At 41.9% G+C, this 19,179-nt stretch overlaps 2 protein-coding genes across 2 annotated transcripts in view; one reads left to right on the top strand and one right to left on the bottom strand.

Annotated features, from left to right (window-relative positions):
- Window positions 1-1,435: 1,435 nt before the first annotated feature.
- Window positions 1,436-13,654, top strand: mrpl4 (mitochondrial ribosomal protein L4). Its single transcript, XM_037690617.1, has 9 exons — window positions 1,436-1,629; window positions 3,154-3,235; window positions 3,327-3,495; window positions 3,714-3,765; window positions 3,925-4,042; window positions 4,204-4,310; window positions 10,959-11,068; window positions 11,155-11,228; window positions 13,410-13,654. The coding sequence occupies exons 1-9, from the start codon at window positions 1,582-1,584 to the stop codon at window positions 13,562-13,564; spliced, it is 915 nt and encodes a 304-aa protein (XP_037546545.1). The 5' UTR covers window positions 1,436-1,581; the 3' UTR covers window positions 13,565-13,654.
- Window positions 13,655-13,670: 16 nt separating this feature from the next.
- hyls1 (HYLS1 centriolar and ciliogenesis associated) overlaps window positions 13,671-19,179 on the bottom strand; it is a 20,071-nt gene continuing 14,562 nt past the window's right edge. The window contains exons 6-11 of the mRNA XM_037690618.1: window positions 18,465-18,628; window positions 18,345-18,390; window positions 16,381-16,435; window positions 15,855-15,936; window positions 15,680-15,706; window positions 13,671-13,805 (exon numbers count right to left, since the gene is read on the bottom strand). Coding sequence (XP_037546546.1) covers window positions 13,671-13,805; window positions 15,680-15,706; window positions 15,855-15,936; window positions 16,381-16,435; window positions 18,345-18,390; window positions 18,465-18,628 — 509 coding nt within the window. The remainder of the gene's footprint in view (window positions 13,806-15,679; window positions 15,707-15,854; window positions 15,937-16,380; window positions 16,436-18,344; window positions 18,391-18,464; window positions 18,629-19,179) is intronic.

Genomic DNA, 19,179 nt, shown 5'->3' with positions numbered 1-19,179 from the left:
ATATATACAGGATTAATTCGATCAGTACTAGACCATGGAAACATTGTTTATAATTCAGCAGCAGATACAACTTTACAAAAGTTAGATCTTATTCAATATCAAGCGTTGAGACTGTGTACAGGTGCAATTAGAACTACCCCAACATCGTCACTACTGGTAGAAATGGGAAAAATACCACTCAAAATTAGAAGAGAACAACTAACACTAAATTACTGGGCTAATCTGAGAGGTCATGGACAGGATCATCCAACACAAGAGACAGTTAAACCTTGATGGGAAAAATAAGTAAAAGATATTAGAAGTTAGTTGGACTGTGAATCAGAAAACAACAGAACTCAAAATAGATCAGATCAATAAAAGTCAAACAACTCCATTACCAGTAAAACCACCTTGGATACTTCCAGATGCCATGGTAGATTTTACATTATTGGAAAAAAGAAATGAGGATAATGGGTTCATTTTAAATTCAAGTACGGTACAGAACCATATTGATACATATTACAGCTATGTTCAAATTTACACAGATGCTTCCAAGAACTTAGTAAATAAAGTCGGTGTAGCCTTCATTGTTCCAGAGTTCAACATCAAAGTTAGAAAAAGAAGTAACGATGGACTTTCAGTATACACAGAGGAAATGCTCACAATATTATTCAGTGGGTTGAAGAAACAAGACCACTGAGATCAGTGATTTGTTCAGACTCCAGTTCATCATTAGTCAGTTACCAGGGTAACCATTCAGAAAGCAGGCCAGATATTTTAATAGAAATTCAACAAACACTATACAGAATAAATATGATGGGTCTAATGGTACATTTTTTATGGATACCAGCTCATTGTGGTGTTACAGGAAATGAAATGGCAGATAAAGCTGCAAAGGAAGCCACTAGAAATCTATCAGTGGAGTTAGTAGTTAATTTTAGCAAAACAGAAATAAAACTTTTAATAAAACAGAAAATGAAGGATAAATGGCAAAAGATATGGGAGGAAGAAAAGAAAGGACGCTGGTTCTATAAAATCCAGAAGAAAACTGGAGACATGAGAAGTCCAGGGAGGACGAGGAGAGAAGAGACGATTATTTCTCGTCTCAGATTTGGGCGTACTGGATTAAACAGCTCTTTTTATTTTATGAAACACTGCACTGGTAAATGTGAGTACTGTGGAGCAGATGAGACAACATGTAATGTTACACTGCAAAACATATGAGGAAGAAAGACAACAGCTGATTCAAAATTTAAATAAAATTAAAGTAAAACTACATTTAATTGATTTATTCAGAAATAACTCGAATAGTAAAATTTATCAGATAATCTTTCATCTTAAATTAACACAGTTATTTAAAATAATTTAATCCTAGAGGGACATTTTGGTCCACACTCCTCACCAGTTGATGGCGGTAATGAAACAATTTCGTTGTTTGCCAATAAACCTCGAAGAAGAAGAAGAAGACGTCATCAACATGCGCCACAATCACGCCACACTCTGTCTGCGACCTTTATACAACTCCGTCTTGTATTTGTAATGTTACTAATGATGTGAGAGTTGTTTAGACGTGTTAGTGTTTGCTGAAGAAACCATAAAAATATGCTTCGAGTTTCCGTCTTCGTTTTCAACAGAGGAGCGGCTCAAAGGGTAAGAGCTTCTCAACAGCTGCGTCTCAGCACAACAGACTCGTGCTTGTTCCGGTCGCAGTGCTCATCATGTTTTTATTGGTAACGATAAGAGTGAAGTGTTGGTTGCAGCTGATAACTGTTCTATGATTTTTAACTCAACCATAAGAAGAGAGGCGCGTACGTCACAACAAGACTGGACCAGCAGCTCCATGAGGATCAGTTGAGTTCATGGAGACCGGATCTGTCCCAGATCAGCTCAAAGATTAGTGGTGAACAGATAACAATATGATCCATGATTACAAACTAGATGGGTGCAAGATGTTGAAAGCCCACAGCCAGGTGTTGAATAAACAGACTGAAGTTTGTTTTTGCAGACATGCCAGTTCCAGACAGCCCCTGGTTCACTCTGAGCTGGCTGACCTGCACAGGACAGACCAGCTGTGGCTGCAGACGGTCTGCTCCACACACCGGCTGCTTATCTCAGACCTCCAAAGATCTAAATGATCCTAAAAGATTCTGGAAAACCATCAAATCTCTCTCGGGCAGGTCCCAGTCATCTGACCTCCCATCACAACTTCTCGTTAACTCTGTTCCTGTGTCAGATAAGCACGAGACCCTGAACTGTTGCAACAAACGTTTCGTTGCTTCTAGTTCTTTATTCGACACAGTCACTAATGGAAACTGAGCCACTTCTCCTTTAATCCAAACATCTTCAAATCAAATCTCTCAGTCTTCAGTAAACCACGCCGTTTCATTTTCGTTGTAATTTCATTCAAAGAGGCGGCTGAGTGGTTAGAGCAGTCGTCCTCGAATGCAAGAGTTGGGTGTTCGACTCCACCTGCAGTCAAATTTTGACGTGTCCCTGGGCAAGACACTGAACCCCTCATAACCTCTGGTGTGTGTCCCATCAGTGTATGAACGTGATAAATCACTGATTAATCTCTTTAGAATGATTTGTTCAATTAGCTTTGTAGAGATAGAGTGCTCCATCTTCATTTTCCCCACTCTGGGTCCTTGAGCAAGGCACTCAACCCCCACCACCTGCTTCCTCGGGCACCCTAGACGGCAGCGCTCTGCTCCACACAGAGGCTGTGGTAGCTCGGTGGTCTGCGGTTGTGTCCGGAAGGACATCGGGAGTAAAAACTATCGCCAAGTCTTTGTGTGAGTTAGTTCAATGTGGCGACCCTGAAGAAGGAGCAGCTGAAAGAAGAAGAAGAAATTCAACTAAAAGTCAGAGCACCAAATCTCCTGACTGAACTTTTGATGTGTGAAATATGAAAACAGCTCAAAGTCTGCAGGAGGAGTTGCTCTGCACGTAATGTTGCGGTATATTTGAGTCGGCAGTCACACAGTAAAGGTGGTAACCAGAGGTTTGAGCTAAAACAACAAACACTAGTGACGACATGCAGCTGCGTCATTTATGAAACGTGTTTCATTCGTTACACAAATCTCTTTGTAGGTTTGCCACCAAGTTCTCAGCACTTGGAGTGAACGCTAACTTGATATATTTTGTGTTTGGTTGATGTTTGTTGATCTTCCTCAGTTTGCCTCATCGTTCTCCGGTGAGCGTGCTCTCCCTCCAAACTTACTCCTCCCCTCCAACCTGGTGGATCCTGCCAGAATAAGTGAGCCTGTCGGCGTCTGTGACATCTTTGTTCCTCTGAGCCTGTCAGCCGAATGGTTTTAAATGTTTTTGGACGTCTTCATGTCCTGCAGAGCGTCGTCCTCCCCCCGCTGACTGCTCCCTGCCTCTGCTGAGGACGTGTGATGCGGCGGTCCCGGTTCACCTGAGCCCGGTTCAGACGTGGGTGGACACTCTGCAGAAGGACCGCGAGCCGCTCGGTTTGACGGAGCTCCACCCAGACGTCTTTTCTGTGCCTCCGAGGAAAGTTGGATTGTTTCAGACTTGCGTTTGTAGCTTTTCATCTCGAGTGGATCATTCCAGCATCCAACATTAAGTCCGGTCATCTGGACGGGTTCTACAAAGATCCCGTCCAGATGACCGGACTTAACCTTGCTGGATTTATCCACCTGGATTATTGAACAGCATCAGGACTTCGTTCAAACAGTTTCAGGTTCAAACTGTCCATTGTCACTCCTCAGGCTCGATATTCTACACGCCGTTGAAGTATGGCAGAGAAACTACAAACGCATTGTAAGTTTCTCACTTTCATTTAAATAAATAATTTACTGTATTTATTTTCTACAATAGAAAGCGATGAAACTCTTAATTCTACTTGAAATATGCGACGTGTATGTCATGTCTTTAGAAAAGGTAGTAGTTATTTGACTAACAGTTCCCTTGGCGTCTCAGAGCCACGCCAACACAAAGGTGAGGTCTGAAGTGCGAGGCGGAGGCAGGAAACCATGGAAACAGAAAGGAACTGGGAGAGCTCGCCAGGGAAGCATCCGAGCGCCTCATTGGAGAGGAGGTGACTTTGACCCGTTTCTGCTCGTTGGTTTTATACAGATGGGAATTATTTTTTTGTCTCTTGCTCAAAGTACCGTGCTGCTCCTTGACACTGTGACCTGAGAGATAATCTCGGGATTATTGTTCCCGTTGTCTGATGTGTTGGGTTCACGTGTCTCTCAGGTGGAGTGTCTCACGGGCCGAGAGGACCGACCAGTTACTACTACATGTTACCCATGAAGGTTCGAGTGCAGGGACTCAAAGTGGCTCTGACTTCCAAGTTGGCGCAGGTAAACCTATTTATTTACCATCTACTCCAGATGTAGCCGCTAGCCATCCAGCTGTTGACAGCGTGAATAGAAAAGCTTGTGAGTCGTATGCAGGCTCTCAGAACAAAATACAACAACTACCGTACTTGCCGCCGTACACATCGCATCAGTCCAAACGTTTAATAAAGTGGGAAAAAGCATAAATACGTTGCATCTATTGCGCTTCACCGCTGACCACCTGGAAACATGGGCCGGTGTTGTGCCAAAAATTGACTGGCTGCCAAATGGCAAGCGCGGGAGCGTGCACGGGAGGACTTCAACAAGATTAACATTAAAAACAATTATTTGTTTGCTTTAGATTATAGCAAAGGTGGAACTTTTCTTTAATAAATGCACTTTAATGGTCAAATCATTTCTCCTGGCCGGCAAAATGCAGCTAGAATGCAGCGAGACCAAGGTGTCTCTGTATGGCAAGCCAAGTGTCTCACTAATAGCCACTTTTAACTATTAATGAGACACTTGGCCTGCCATATTAGTTGTGGGCCCCCCAGTGGCTGAAAATGGTAGAGTTCAATATTTTCAGTCAGAACTCATTCAACCTTTATTTATCCAGATTAATCCCACTGAGCCTCGGGGACTCATTTACAACAAACCTGATTTTAACAATTAATAAATTAATGAAGAATGAATAAAATCGTCAGCTCTCAGCCAAAAATTTGTTTATAAATATGGGAAAAAATCCATAAATAAGTCGCTTCACTGTACAAGTCGCAGGGCATGCTATTTTATGCAAAACAAATTGCAACTTACACAGTGAAAATTACAGCATGTGGAATCATTTTGTTTACGCAAAACATGGTTTTGAGCAAAACCTGTATTTTTATTTAGCTAGTTTTTTTTACAGTAGCACAAGAGTCCGTTTGGGAGGAGAAAACCCTGATTTTAATAAATGCACCAGAACTAATTTGTGTCTGTTTAATAAACACAGAATCCAACAAAGTAATAAAAATGTAAAAAGCTGACCACAAATCAACTAATGACAATTAAACACCGTTTTAGATTTTTTTTTAAAAGTTATTTAACAAAATAAAGTAATAAACTGTCTTTGACCTGAAGGATGGTACATTGAACTCGTTTGTTGCCCAACCTTTTGAGACAGTTGATGAAATCAAGTGATTTCTACCCGTGCACCTGCTCACAGGTATGTCGTCCTGCTCCTCATAAACTACGGGAGCCTCCTCCATGGAGGTAAACCTGCTTCTTTGTTTCATCCGGACCTTCTCCCAGAAGCTTTGTGGTTTCTCACTTCATTAGTCTGGATTTTTCTCACTTGTCTCTCATTAAGTCCACTTTGGCTCGAACAGTGGCCCATGGTGCACAAACATACCCTGACCTTGGAGTTCACCTCTAATCTCTTTGGAAATGGGAAGTTCTGTAGTTTCAGTTCATATTTTCTGTCTCTTTAATGTAATCAGTTTTCTTCTTGAGGACACATCTAAGGAGGTTGTCTTCATGTCATGGACCTGAAACTTCTGAAGAATCTGTGCAGCTGCAGGAACATCGAGCTGCTTGGACATGGTCTCATAGACTTTATCTTTAACATGCGGATCAAGTTTTCTTTCTAGAGCTCTGAGACAACTGTGTGGTCCATGTTCAGTGTTACACACCATGATACCAAACAGCACTGTGACTACGTTTCACCCTTTAAACAGGCACACTGACTGATTACACACTGAACACACCTGAGAGGCACATCACACTCACACACATACACACACATACACACACACACGTCAGTTTTACATGTCCCAGTGCTCAAATTATTTTTTATCTTTAGCGGCATCATATTTTTAGTCAAGGCAAGTGTTGTTAGTTTTTTTTTATTTATTAAAATTTTTAAATATATATAAATCAGAACTGAAATTCAAATGTAATGAAGTTAGTTCAATGTTTCATTAGTTGATTTTTAGATTAAAAATGATTTTTCTGTTTCAAGTTATTTCAATTCCTTTGCTTTTGTAATAAAATGGTCGTCGCGTCACAGCAGCATGTCTGTGCTGTCGTTGACCTGACGGCTCTGCAGATGTTTTGTGCACCAGACTTAAAGTGCAGGAAGTTAAAAGATGTCTGATTCAGGGCACATGCATTAAAATGATAAAAACTAAATGAGCTTAAACAAACTCAACATGGACTTCACAAAGTTACAATTATAGTAATAAATACAATAAACTCATAGAAAAGCCTTCCGAAACATTATTTGATTATTTGTTTCACATTACAAAGTAAATCTAATCTTGTATGACGTCCTTTCAACATGCTGTAAAATTACTCTAGTTTATGTGCTAATGTCACATTTTAACAAGTCTTCATACCTGCAAACTCAGAAGGGATGGAAAAGGTGACAAAACTTTAGTGGGAAGATTTTGTGATTTTCAACATGTAAATTAATCATTCTGGTACGCTCCGATTTTTGCATAAATTGCATGCCCTATGACTTATACACCGAAGCGACATATTTATGGATTTATTCTCATTTATAAACCAATTTTTGACTGTTATGATCGTTTTCATTCATTCTGACAGAAAATATTGAACACTACTATTTTCAGCAGCTAGGTGGCACTCGAGTAGTATGGCATGCCATTGTGTCATGTAATAGATTAAGGGGCTATTAATGACACAATCGGCTTGCTGTAGACTGCCACCTTAGTCCAGCTCGTCAAATCAGATTTCGCTGCGCCGCCCCGGCGAAATGCAGCTGATTTGACCATTGAAGTGCATTTTGTTTAGTAAAAGTTCAACTGAGACACATCTTTACAATAATGTTGAGCAAACAAATGATTGTTTTTAGGTGATTATCTTGTTAAATTTTGATTTAGCAGCGTTCCTCCTTCCTGATTTCCTCCCTCTGCGCGCTCCCCGAGCACCGAGGCAGCGAATACTTTTGTAACGCAGCTGATTTGACGTCAAAGTGAATTTATTAAGGAAAAATTAAACTGAGACACCTTTTATTATAGTTTTGAGCAAACAAATGATTGTTTTTAAGTGTTAATCTTGTTAAATTCTTGTTACGCGCATGCTTCCGTGGCCACCATTTGGCATCCAATTGATTTTTGGCACAACACCGTCCCACATTTCCAGGTTGTCAGTGGTGACGCATAAAAGATGCGACCAGTACGGCGATGCAATGTATTTATGATTTTACCCACTTTATTAGACATATTTGGACTGATGCCACTTATAAGGCGATGCGACGTGTACGGCGGAAAATACGGTACTAGCACATCCTGATGTAACGAGGACACACAGGAAAGATGGCGTCAACCAAAAAATAAACAAGCAACAACAGCAGCAAGACAACCAGAGAAACAAACACAGCAGAGCATTTAGCTGATAGCAAAAACTCATTTAAATGTTTTGGCCTGGACAAGACTTTGCCCCCCCACCCATGTGCCTCTCTTGCTCCACCACTTCTGCCCTATTTATTGCCGTATTGATCTGCCTGAGCAGATGTTCTTATCATTGTAACAAAACACTGATGTGTCGTGTTTTATTGGCACTAACGTTACGTGTTCGTTTTCATTTCTCTCATCTTATGACGATGACGTGTTATTATCGGACAGCAATACGGATGGAGTAGAGATGGCCTTCCCAAAATTATTCATATTGAACTGAGTGACATCGCAGGCTAACGTTAACGCACAATTCACTGAGGTCAGCTGACATCTTGGCTAGCATTACATGCTGACAAGCTTTTCATTACAGATAACGTCGTGGTGGAAAAGGTAACGACACATTGCTAAAGTAGGATTATTTTTTTGTCATATCAAGTTTAACTTACATAATACAGACCAACAAAGTCCATGCTCAATAATCCAGGTATACAATTCAACATTTTTTTGTCAGGTCATCTGGACAGTTTCTTTTTTGTGCTGAAACGTTTCACCATCGATCCAGAAGGCTTCATCAGTCAAGGAAACAACAAAACTGATTCCTCCCCCAACAGCTTACTCCAAAGTGGAACAAACTGGTTTGTTAATAATAATACAGACCCTTTCCAAAAAATTAGAATATCATGGAAAAGTTGTTTAACTTCCATAATTCCATTAAAAAAGTTGATCTTTAATAGACGATAGATTCAGGGCCCACAATTTAAACAATTTCAAGTATTTATTTGTTTATTTTTACATAATTTGGGCTTCCAACTCATGAAACCCACAAAAACAGGATTTCAAAAAATTAGAATAATGAGAAGAAATCAGCCCACGCTTCTCAGTTTTTGCAGGAAAAAATAAATAAATTAGGATCACAACAATTCAATCAAAATATGGTACTTTCAAAACGATATGTTAATCTTCAATACTTGGTTGGGAATCTCTTTGTCTTAAGTTGTTTTCACACCAGATAGTCCGGTAGACTCGGTTCGGTTCGGGACCAATATTCATGAGCCTTTGTTTACATTTGAGCTGGTGCGTTTGCATTCACACTGCACTGTGCAGTCGAGTCAACCTGTTGAACCAACATGTTGAAGCAACCTGTTCCCCCGCTCGCCTGTGGGGGCGCTGCACCAAGAACTACTGAAAGAAACAACACAAAAACCTCTGAAGACACGTCTTCTTCTTCTTCTTCTGTAAATAAAAATAAAAACGAAGTGGCATCAAGTTTTAGCAGTTTTAGGAGTTATATTTTGTCATTTTTCAAAAATGGACTTAGCATGAGCAGAAGATGAGACAGAAGACCATGGAGAATATTGTTTTTCCACACAAGTCAGCTGACGGCTCCATATAAGGTCAGAGCAATGCGTGTTTGTTTGTCCTGCGGAGCGGAGCTCGGTCTGTTTACATTCACACTGTACTCGAACCGCGCTGGAGTTCTCTTCTACCGGACCGAGACCTAGGTTTTAGCCCGGGCCAGAGTTCGCCTTTTTGTTCCGTGACAGAGTTCGATGGCGCGTTCACACCTCCCTAAATGAGCCCGACTTTCTAGGAAAATGAGCTAGAGTTCGATTAAAGCGGACTAAACAGGGCTGGTGTGAATGCACCCTCGATGTGACGTAGCATTGACTGGGAGTTATGGAAGCCCAGATTTCCTTGATGCTGTCAGATCTTCTTTGTTCTGGGCTCTGGTGCTCCTCATGTTCCTCTTGAGAACACACCATAAATTCTCAACGGGGTTTAGGTCCGGCCAGTTGCAGACCAGTCAAGCACTGTGACATCAAACCAGGTTTTGGTGCTTCTGGCAGCACGGGCAGGGACCAGGTCCTGCTGGAAGATGAAATCTGCATCTCCATACAGATCCTCAGCAGAAGGAATCATCAAGTCCTCTAAAACATCCTGGTAGACTGGTGCGGTGACCTTGGATTTAAGAAAGCAGAGTTTACAAACACCTGCACCGGACATTGCACCCAGATCATGACTGACTTGATATTTCACACTGGACCTCAACCAGTATGGGTTCTGTTCCTCACCTTATTCCTCCAAACCCTTGGACCTTGATTTCTGAATGAAAGGCACACTTTACCATCACTGGAACCGAGGAATCCGACAGTTGTAGTCCATCTCCCGGATGCTTCTGAATGTGGTGGTTTTTGAAGCTGTGACTCCGCCTCATTCCACTCTTTCTGGATCTCTGACAGATTCTGGAATCTTCTCTGTTTGATAATCCACTGAAGCCCACGGTCATCTCGTTTACTGGTGCATCTTCTCCTGCCACATGTTGCTCTTCCACTAGACTTTCCATTGATATGCTTGGACACAGCGCTCTGCGAACAGCCAGCCTATGGAGGGTATCAATGATGGTCTTCTGGCCAGTTATGTCTGCAGTCTTCACCATATTGAACCGAACTGAGACAAATGAACCAAACTGAAGCAATTTAAATGACACCTGGGGAAACCTGTGCAGGTGCTTTGAGTTTAGTAGAAGATTAGTGTGTCACACTCAGTTTAAAACATTCATGTCCTGCAACATTTGGCCTGATTTCTCCACAGTATTCTAATTTTTTGAAATCCTGTTTTTGTGGGTTTCATGAGCTAGAAGCCCAATTTATGTAAAAATAAACAAATAAATACTTGAAGTTGTTTAAATTGTGGGCCCTGGATCCATTATCTATTAAATATTAACTTTTTGAATGGGATTATGGAAGTTAAACAACTTTTCCATGATATTCTAATTGTTTGGAAAGGGTCTGTATGTTATATTGTTGGCAGATAATGAGACTTACCTCAAAACTAACAGTGTCCAACATTAGAAGTGACTAGTTGTAACCTAGACCAGTTTCCTTCGTCCATGGGAAAGACTTCCCCATCGTCTGTCTTGATTGTGATTGGTCAAACGAGTCACGTTCCACCAAAGATGTTCTATTGTAGACAGAAACCTTGTTGTTTCTTAGTCAAGTCAACGGGAAATGATGCATCTACCATGCCTGACACCCCCGAAAAAAAAAACTCCTGATCTAGACGATTCATGAAAATGTCATTTTGTTTGAAATCGGCGATTTTCGCTGAAAAGTGACAAGTTTGCATGTATGATAATAACTTACTTGCTTTGAGTTTTATGTTGCATCATCAACATATTACAATGTAAACATGTTTTTTTTAATGGTTTGATGTCTGCCTATATGAGATTTAAACATTTTTTTCTTCCAAATAAACTTTGGACACAATTTTGCAGGAATGTCTTTACGTTGTGGACGCTCTGAACCTGCCCACGCCCGACTCTCAGTACCTGCTGGAGCTCATCAGACAGCGACACTGGGGCGAGTCCGTGTTGATAGTTGATGTGTGAGTATCTGCATCAGGGCAAATCATCATCCAGCGTGAAAACTCTAAACCTGACCGGTTTCTCTGTCACTGTTATTTGCTTTTAGGGGTGAGGAGTTCCCTGAAAACATCCTGCTGGCCACAGAAAAATTAAAGACTGTTAACATCATTCCAGCCATCGGTGAGTTAACGCTCGAGCGTTTTTGTTTGCTCAAATGCAACTGAGGCTTCTTGATAGTTTTTATTACTATTCTTGTCCATATAATTAATCCTACATACATACATTCATATTTTAGGTTTAATTCATGATTTTCCTCTGAAGTTTAACATTTAAACATTTTAAACTTTTTTTTACCTGTATTAGTTTTTATAGTCTGAGCCTGTAGGAGTCATTCCAGTGGCTATTCTGACAGGGCCTAGACCAAGACCAGCTTCTGCTGTCATAATACACCTCAACCTCGAAAACTTTATTTCAATCCATAAAAATTTTACTTTTAAAAATATTTACACTGCTAGGTGGCATGAGTGCAGTGGTTAGAGCTGTCGCCTCACAGAAAGAAGGTTACAGGTTTGCCTCCATAGAAACGTTGGTTACCTACTGTAACCCCAGATTCTGAGTATAGGCGCAGCCCTTTAAGGCTATCACTAGTGGGTTAAAGGCGAAGCAGGATGTAGTCTATGCTTCACTGGGTCCATTCAGACAGAACATGAAGCACCTGCTTGCACAAAAAACATTTCATCACTCAGCCTTCTGTGTGCGTAATTACAAAACCCTCCACTCTGGAGATGGAGGCGAAGGTGGAGACGGATGTCTTCAGCTTGCTGGGTCCAGCTGCAACCTCGTTCCAGTGTGATGTCACAGCTGGACAGCGAGGCCAGATGGGGTCATGGTGATGAGCCGGGGTGGAGCCAAACCATCCCGCCCGATCATCCGATCAGGGCGGAGGGAGGCAAGGGACAGAAAGTCCCTTTGTGTTGGCAGCCTCCTGGATTATGCCGGACAGCTCCGAGAGGAGAGCGAAGACGACTGGGAGCGGTGTGGTCGCCGACGTGGGAAGACCCGAGGTGGCTGAGCATTCGCTCGGCCGCTCTTCTTCCGTCACTACGCTCTCCAGGAGGGAAGGGGCAGCTCCGCATCACCTTTCTCGGAGGAATCATTCGATTCACTGCGTGACTCTGCGTCAAAGAAGGCGGTGGCGTCGTCCAGCGAGTAGCGGCCCTCCACGAAAAAACACTCCTCGGCGCTTACGTTGAACAAGGCTGCTCGTCTCTGCTTCTCCTCGGGGAGGAAGAGCTCACCGGGACGGCAGGAGGTTGGCGTGGCGGAGACCCAGGCATTCTTAGCAAAGGTTGTGCCGGTCAAAGCTGGACAACTTTTCCTTCTTCGTTCTTCTGACAGTGCTAGCTAGCTGGCTGAAGAAAAAATGGGAGTTGATTACCCGGTTTCACTGTAATTTATACGGACCGGGGGTGAGGCCCACACAGTAGGTGGGCGTGGACTAAAGTTTTCAGTGCTGCGTGAAGGGATAAACCCACTAGCGATAGCCTGTGTACATAATTTCACTCCACCACATGTACCACATGAGGTGCGAATGACAAAGAAACTCTGACTCTGACTTAAAGGGCAAAGCCTATACGAAATAGAACTGAAGCAAAAGTGATGTGGTGAGAAAACCTGTGTACTGCGGTCCATCCGTCTTCTTGCCTCTTCTTCTCTGGGACGCATTGAGCTGGTACCCATCTTTAACAGTCTCTGTACGAGATGCGAGGGACATGGACAGGTCTCCAGTCCGTCACAGGGACACGTAGGGACAACCAGTCACTCTCACCTAGGTACAATTTAGTTACCAGTTAACCCAACGTGCATGTTTTGGACCTGCGGGAGGAAAATAAGAGTTCCCCAAGAAAACATGCAAACTCCACCCAGGAAGACCAGGAGATGAACCTGTGACCTTCTTGCTGTGAGGCCACAGATCTAACCACTGCGCTGGTGTGTCGCTTCCATGCAACAGTATTTTATTGACCTAAAAAAACTGAAACATCAACAGTTACAAGAGATGATGTGGACATCAGGGCTGAACCACTGAATCATGAGGTGCTTAAAGATGCTCACTGGTCATGTCTAATCGTATGTGACATGGGTAAATGCTGGTGAAACGACTCGTTCTTCAGTATTAATAACCGTCTGATGTTAGATTTATAAAATAAGCAGACTGGAGTTATTTGAAGATGTCAGGAATCCGTTTTGGAGCCGACCACACTGAGTAGCTGCCAACTGTTCTGAGAAAAGTGTTTGATATTCCAGTGTTTGTCTACTGTCTACAGCAGGTAAGATAGTGACTGTTGTTGTCTTCTCCGTCAGGTCTGAACGTGCACAGCATGCTGAAGCACGAAGCGCTTGTCCTCACCCTGGAAACGGTGAAGTTCTTGGAGGACAAACTTCTTTGGCACAACCAGCGCTTCTCTTCTCTCTATCCGTTCAAACTGCCCTACTCTGACTTACCGTGGCAGAAATGATCATCGGACGCTTTCAAACATTTTGCTTTATTGTGTAACAATAAAAAAGTCATACTTGAAAAAATAAAAAAATCATTCAAAGTTAAAAACGTGCAGTACTGAATGCCTAAACCTGATGATTAAATCTGTGTGGGAGGAGACCGTTGGCCAAATCGTTCCTGATCTGCCAGCGAAGGGCCGAGCGCTTCTTCTCCGTCGGCACGGTGTAGGTGTTGGGCACGTAAACTCTTCGAGGTTTAGGCTGCAACGCAAAACAAGACTTTATATCAGACACTGAACACCTGGTCCAGGACCTGGACTCACACAAGCAGCCACGCTGACATTATTCAGGTTGTTTGGGTGTTTTCAAGGAGCTGCTGAGTCTCATCGATAGAACTTCAGATGTTAACGAGTAGAAATCTCCAAAAAACTTGTTTTTTAAGTCCTGATGTATGCTCAACATCTGGACGCATTTTTCTTGGTTGAGAAGTTTTGTCTTTTATCTGAAAGACTTCTTCAGTCTGAGGTAGGGGTGGGCGATACGGTTCAAATATGTGATATTTCAGAGCATTCTGATAATGATAAATTTTGTGATATAACCAAAAAAATAATAATTTGACAAAATTAACTTCACAAGTTGCTTTGCAGTATTATATAAAAACTAAACATTTTTACTGAAATTACTTTATTTAGTAAAGTATTCAGTCTCCAAGTATAAAAATAAAAAAGATCCTTCTGTTATTTAGATTAAAACGTCTGCACAAATAGATCAATAAATCCACAAAAACTAAAGTGCAGGTGCAGTTTCCCAAAACAACTAAATAAATTAAAGCTTAAGTTCTGTTGAGCATAAATGTAACATGCAACAAAATATGTTTCCTTTAAATGAGCTATAACTTCCAGAAGTGGTAACAAGGTGATCATCTGCCCCTGAAGCTTGTGGAGTTTCAGCTTCCTCTGTTCCTGCAGGAAAGATCCATTTCTCTGATGCTCCGCCTCTGATCACATGACTTTGTTCCTGCTCCGTGGACTGTGGATCTCAAGAGACATACCTGAGCTGCGTGTGTTTGTACCAGCAGTTTAGAGTGGTGGTGGTGGTGGGGGGGGGACCCAGCCGAGCTGCGCCCGCACCGGCAGCCCAGAGCGGAGTGGGGGGAGAGAGAAAAGCAGAGCTGCACGTTTTGTTTTTAGCATTTTAGGAAGCTAGTACTGTGCGCAGCTAATTAGTGTTACGCCAGTACCGACAGGTGGATCACTATGAAGTCTTTTGGATGAAAGACGAAATGTTTCAACCAAGAAAAATCCATCCAGATGAAACAGACTTGTTTTTTTAAGGTAAAACAAAATAAAACGTGAAGGTTTAGTGGAGTTTGAATCCATGACCGTCAGGGAGGAATGAGCTCCGTCTGTCAGTGAACACGTTTCATCACTGCGTCCACAAAGTTCAAACTCTGCAGAGCAAAGCACGGCCCAGGTTCATTTAACACTGACCCGTAAAATGAAAGTGTTCTGCAATCTGGACATTAACAAAGCTAAAAGTTCTGTTCGACCCACTGTCCTGAACTGTGACTCCCTGACAACATTAATTATGAACCGACCGTACAACGGACGGTCCAGAGCTGTTGGACGACTGGCATCCGGGTCAAAATGAGTGTTTGTTGTCACAACTAGTTACTGGACTCCCCACTTCTGCAAACTTGTTTTAAAAGATGCAAACAGCAGTAAACCCATTTCAAACCAAGAACTTCTTCAACTCAACGTTAAATGATTCATTAATCACAGCAGACTGCTTATATTTTAAATAACATCCAACTTTTCTTGCCTGCCTGACAACTCCTTTGACTAGTTGCTCATTTAATATCCAGAGATTAAAGTCTTAAGATTAAAAAAATAAATATTCTCAAGTTTCCTTTAAATATCAGCTCAGATCTATTAGAACCGTTGCAACGTCCAGTTTGACATGTTTCACGGTCCAAATAGACCCAGTCTGCGTGACAGAAGGGCCAAACTGAACCACTCAAGAATATTCAAGGTTTTTAAATTAAACTGCAAAGCACATCGGTACAAACTTCCTTAAAGGAAAATAAAAACAAATCTAAGAACTGTAAAAAGAGCAAAACGTGGAGAAATACTCACAGGAGGAGGCTGATATGCGAGTCGTTCCTGAGAGCAATCGGACAGAATACGACATTAAATCATGTTTAAAATGTTGCAGTTTATCCACAGCATTTAACATGTGAACTAATTAAAGCTAGAGAAATGTTATGTCACTAATGTAAAGGTCTGTCTGAAGCCAGACATGCTTCTGCACCTTGATCTCCCAGCGAAGAGCCTTCCTGTCACGCTCCCCAGGGAGTTTAAACATGTCCCAGATCTGCTTGTACTGGAAGTATCTGCAGACAAAGAAAAGTTCTGTTCAAACAAATGGATGAACTGAAAAACCAACAATGACGTCAAAGCACCACTAGGTGTCACAATAGAGCAACAGACTTTAGGACTAAAGTAAAGAGAGACTAAAACTAGTGAACCCATTTATCAGGCCTTTAAACATCTTCTCTGTGTAAATTAATTTTTACCATTAATGGTTTGAAAATGTGGCAATTAAAATACAGATGGTGGTAGTAGAGCAGAGCTCCAACCACTGATCCAGCGTAACACACCAGTTAGATTCGACTTGTTTCATGACTTGTTTCAGTCTTCTTGACCTCAGACTAAGTTCACTCATTACCGATAAGGATCACTACTTCTGTGGGTACCATAGTACATTTCACATCCTGCCACTTCCCAAGAACTTCATTCCAGATGTTGGCAAATCTCATGAGAAGTATTGCGCTTACTTGGCCACTGGATCAGTCTTCTTTATAGTCGGTTGACTCATCACTGGTCGGATGACTGAAACAAAGTCATTTGGTTGATTAGAAACATGTTTAAGTGACGAGATAAACGATATTTCTGTTAGAGGAGTGTAATGCATAATAAATTATCTTCTGAAAATAAAAATATGCATATTTTAAATATTAAGGTAGCAAAGCTTGGGTCTTTCGCACAGTCCCAACCCTGACAGAGTTTGGATGTTGTGTAAAAAATAAATATAAAATAGAATACTATGATTTGCAAATCTAAAACTCATATTTTGGGCAGCTGTGTCTGAGTGGTTAGAGTCCTCCAATGCAAGAGTTGGGGGTTCAATTCCACCAGCAGTCACATGCTGAAGTGCCCCTGGGCAAGACAGTGAACCCTTCATAGCCTCCGATGTGTGTCCCATCAGTGTATGAATGTGATAAAGCTCTGATTAGTCTTTGTATAAATCTAGTGGAGTGCTGTATGAATGGGTAAATGAGGCACAGATTGTTGTAAAGAGCTTTGAGTATCTTGATAAGAGAGAAAGGAGCTACAGTGAGGAAAACAAGTATTTGAACAGCCTGCGACTTTGCAAGTTCTCCCACTTAGAAATCATGGAGGGGTCTGAAATGTTCATCTTAGGTGCATGTCCACTGTGAGAGACATGATCTAAAAAATGATTAAATCAGCACACGTCCAGGTCCGTCTTAAGTTTGCCCATGACCATTTGGATGATCCAGAGGAGTCATGGGAGAAAGTTCTGTGGTCACATGAGACCAAAATAGAACTTTTTGGTCTTAATTCCACTCGACGTGTTTGGAGGACGAAGAATGATGAGTACCATCCCAAGAACACCATCCCTACTGTGAAGCATGGGGGTGGAAGCATCATGCTTTGGGGGTGTTTTTCTGCACATGGGACAGGACGACTGCACTGTATTAAGGAGAGGATGACCGGGGCCATGTACTGAGAGATTTTGGGGAACAACCTCCTTCCCTCAGTTAGAGCATTGAAGATGAGTCATGGCTGGTTCTTCCAACATCACAATGACCCAAAGCACACAGCCAGGAGAACCAAGGAGTGGCTCTGTAAGAACATATCAAGGTTCTGGAGTGGAAATGGACTGAAAATGGTAAATGGACTGTACTTATACAGCACCTTTCTATCTTATTTCAAGATACTCAAAGTGCTTTACACTACAATCTGTGCCTCATTTACCCATTCATACAGCTCTATACTAGACCTCTACAAAGCTAATTGAACAAATCATTCTAATGAGACTAATCAGAGCTTTAGATCACTTTCATTCAGTGTGTGTGTGGACTAGCCAGTCTCCAGACCTAAACCCTGGATTACCCCCCAGTAACACACAAAGTCGCAGGGTGTTCAAATACGTTTTTCCTCACTGTATATAAGTACAGTCCATTTACCATATTTTATTCACAATAAATTATTCACAACAGCAGTCTGGTACATTATATTCACCTAATTAAACAAAACTGCAGTGGATTTTTACAGGTTCGAATCTAAAACTGAACTCTGTGACGGCACATCGTTATTTTATATTTCTCTCATATCGAGTCTGTTAAGCTCAGACCAGAAATAATTATTTAAAAAAAGACAAAGGGCTCTGAACTACTTGAATGTCAACAATAACAGAGTTCAGATGCATGAATATATTGTAATTTTTAAGGCAACATCTGCAGATCTGTCACTTTGCGTTGCTCCCCACAGTGGGACACGGCTGTGTGTGTGTCTGCAGACACGGTGGGTCACTGCAATGCAGTAACATTTTGGGGTGCACGTTTACACATTTCATTGCTGGGGTGGGTGCTCTCAGAGTAGTCCACCCACAATAACTCAGGATGAATGTTAGTGGTGGGTCTGAACAGTGAATGGAGACAACACGTACAAAAAACGGACATGTTGTGTAGAAACTCTTGGGTTTCTGACGACTTACAGGATTTGGGCTTGGGTCTAACATCACCATCACGTTGAGATTGAGTCTGAAAGAAAACAAAAGGTTAGTGCCTCATAAAGCAAGACAGAAACTCTTAACCGCTAGCTTTACGTTACCCACCATGCCTCTGACGTAGTACTCAAAGGCACTCAATGAGACGCCATCAGTGTCGAAGCTCTGCGTCTCACTCTGACCAGTAACATCTTCACTCTCTGTCTCAAAGTCCTGAGCTGCTGTGGATAAGTCCAGTTCTGCCATTTGCTCTTCCAAACAGCTCGCTACATCTACAAACATACACCATGTCAATTTGTTTCTATAGCACTTAACAACAACAAAAGCTGAAAAAAGTGATTTACAGTTAAATCAGATTAAAAAGATCTCCTGATGCATGCTCAATAATCCAGGTAGAAAAATCCAAAAAAGTTCAATCTGGTCCTCTGGACATTCAAAAAAACAAAAAAAACAAAACAAAGCAAAAAAATCTAGAAACGTTTTGTCTCTCATCCGAGAGACTTCCTCAGTCTGAGGTGCTGTTTTCAGCTCAGTCTCTTAAATAGCACATTCTCAGGGTGGATCAACCAGTTTGCTGCTGACAACCAAAACCAGCTACTCACATGCTCAAGAAGGACCATCAGCCTAACAATGGATCATTAGCACCTGATGGCTGTTTACTGTTCACAGAGGGCTGAGTGATACTAGCAATCACAGCATTGTAAGAGGGGGACAGTTGAACCCGGAGGCCTCCACCCCTGTTTAATGATGGACGATTTCTTTTCACAAAGATGGCCTCCTTTACTCCTCTCTCAAACCATCGTTCCTCTCTGTCCAGGATGTG

This window comes from Nematolebias whitei, chromosome 16, assembly GCF_014905685.2.
Source record: "Nematolebias whitei isolate Nwh7 chromosome 16, NemWhi1, whole genome shotgun sequence".
NCBI classification, from domain to species: Eukaryota; Metazoa; Chordata; class Actinopteri; order Cyprinodontiformes; family Rivulidae; genus Nematolebias; species Nematolebias whitei.
This window is presented reverse-complemented; position numbering and strand designations above follow the sequence as displayed.

Excerpts from the sequence above, each read along its gene's own strand:
- mrpl4 (XM_037690617.1), top strand. The coding sequence starts at position 1,582 with ATGCTTCGAGTTTCCGTCTTCGTTTTCAACAGAGGAGCGGCTCAAAGG. Across the intron at positions 4,043-4,203 it reads AGCGCCTCATTGGAGAGGAG|GTGGAGTGTCTCACGGGCCG; the intron begins GTGACTTTGACC and ends CGTGTCTCTCAG. Across the intron at positions 11,229-13,409 it reads TAACATCATTCCAGCCATCG|GTCTGAACGTGCACAGCATG; the intron begins GTGAGTTAACGC and ends CTTCTCCGTCAG.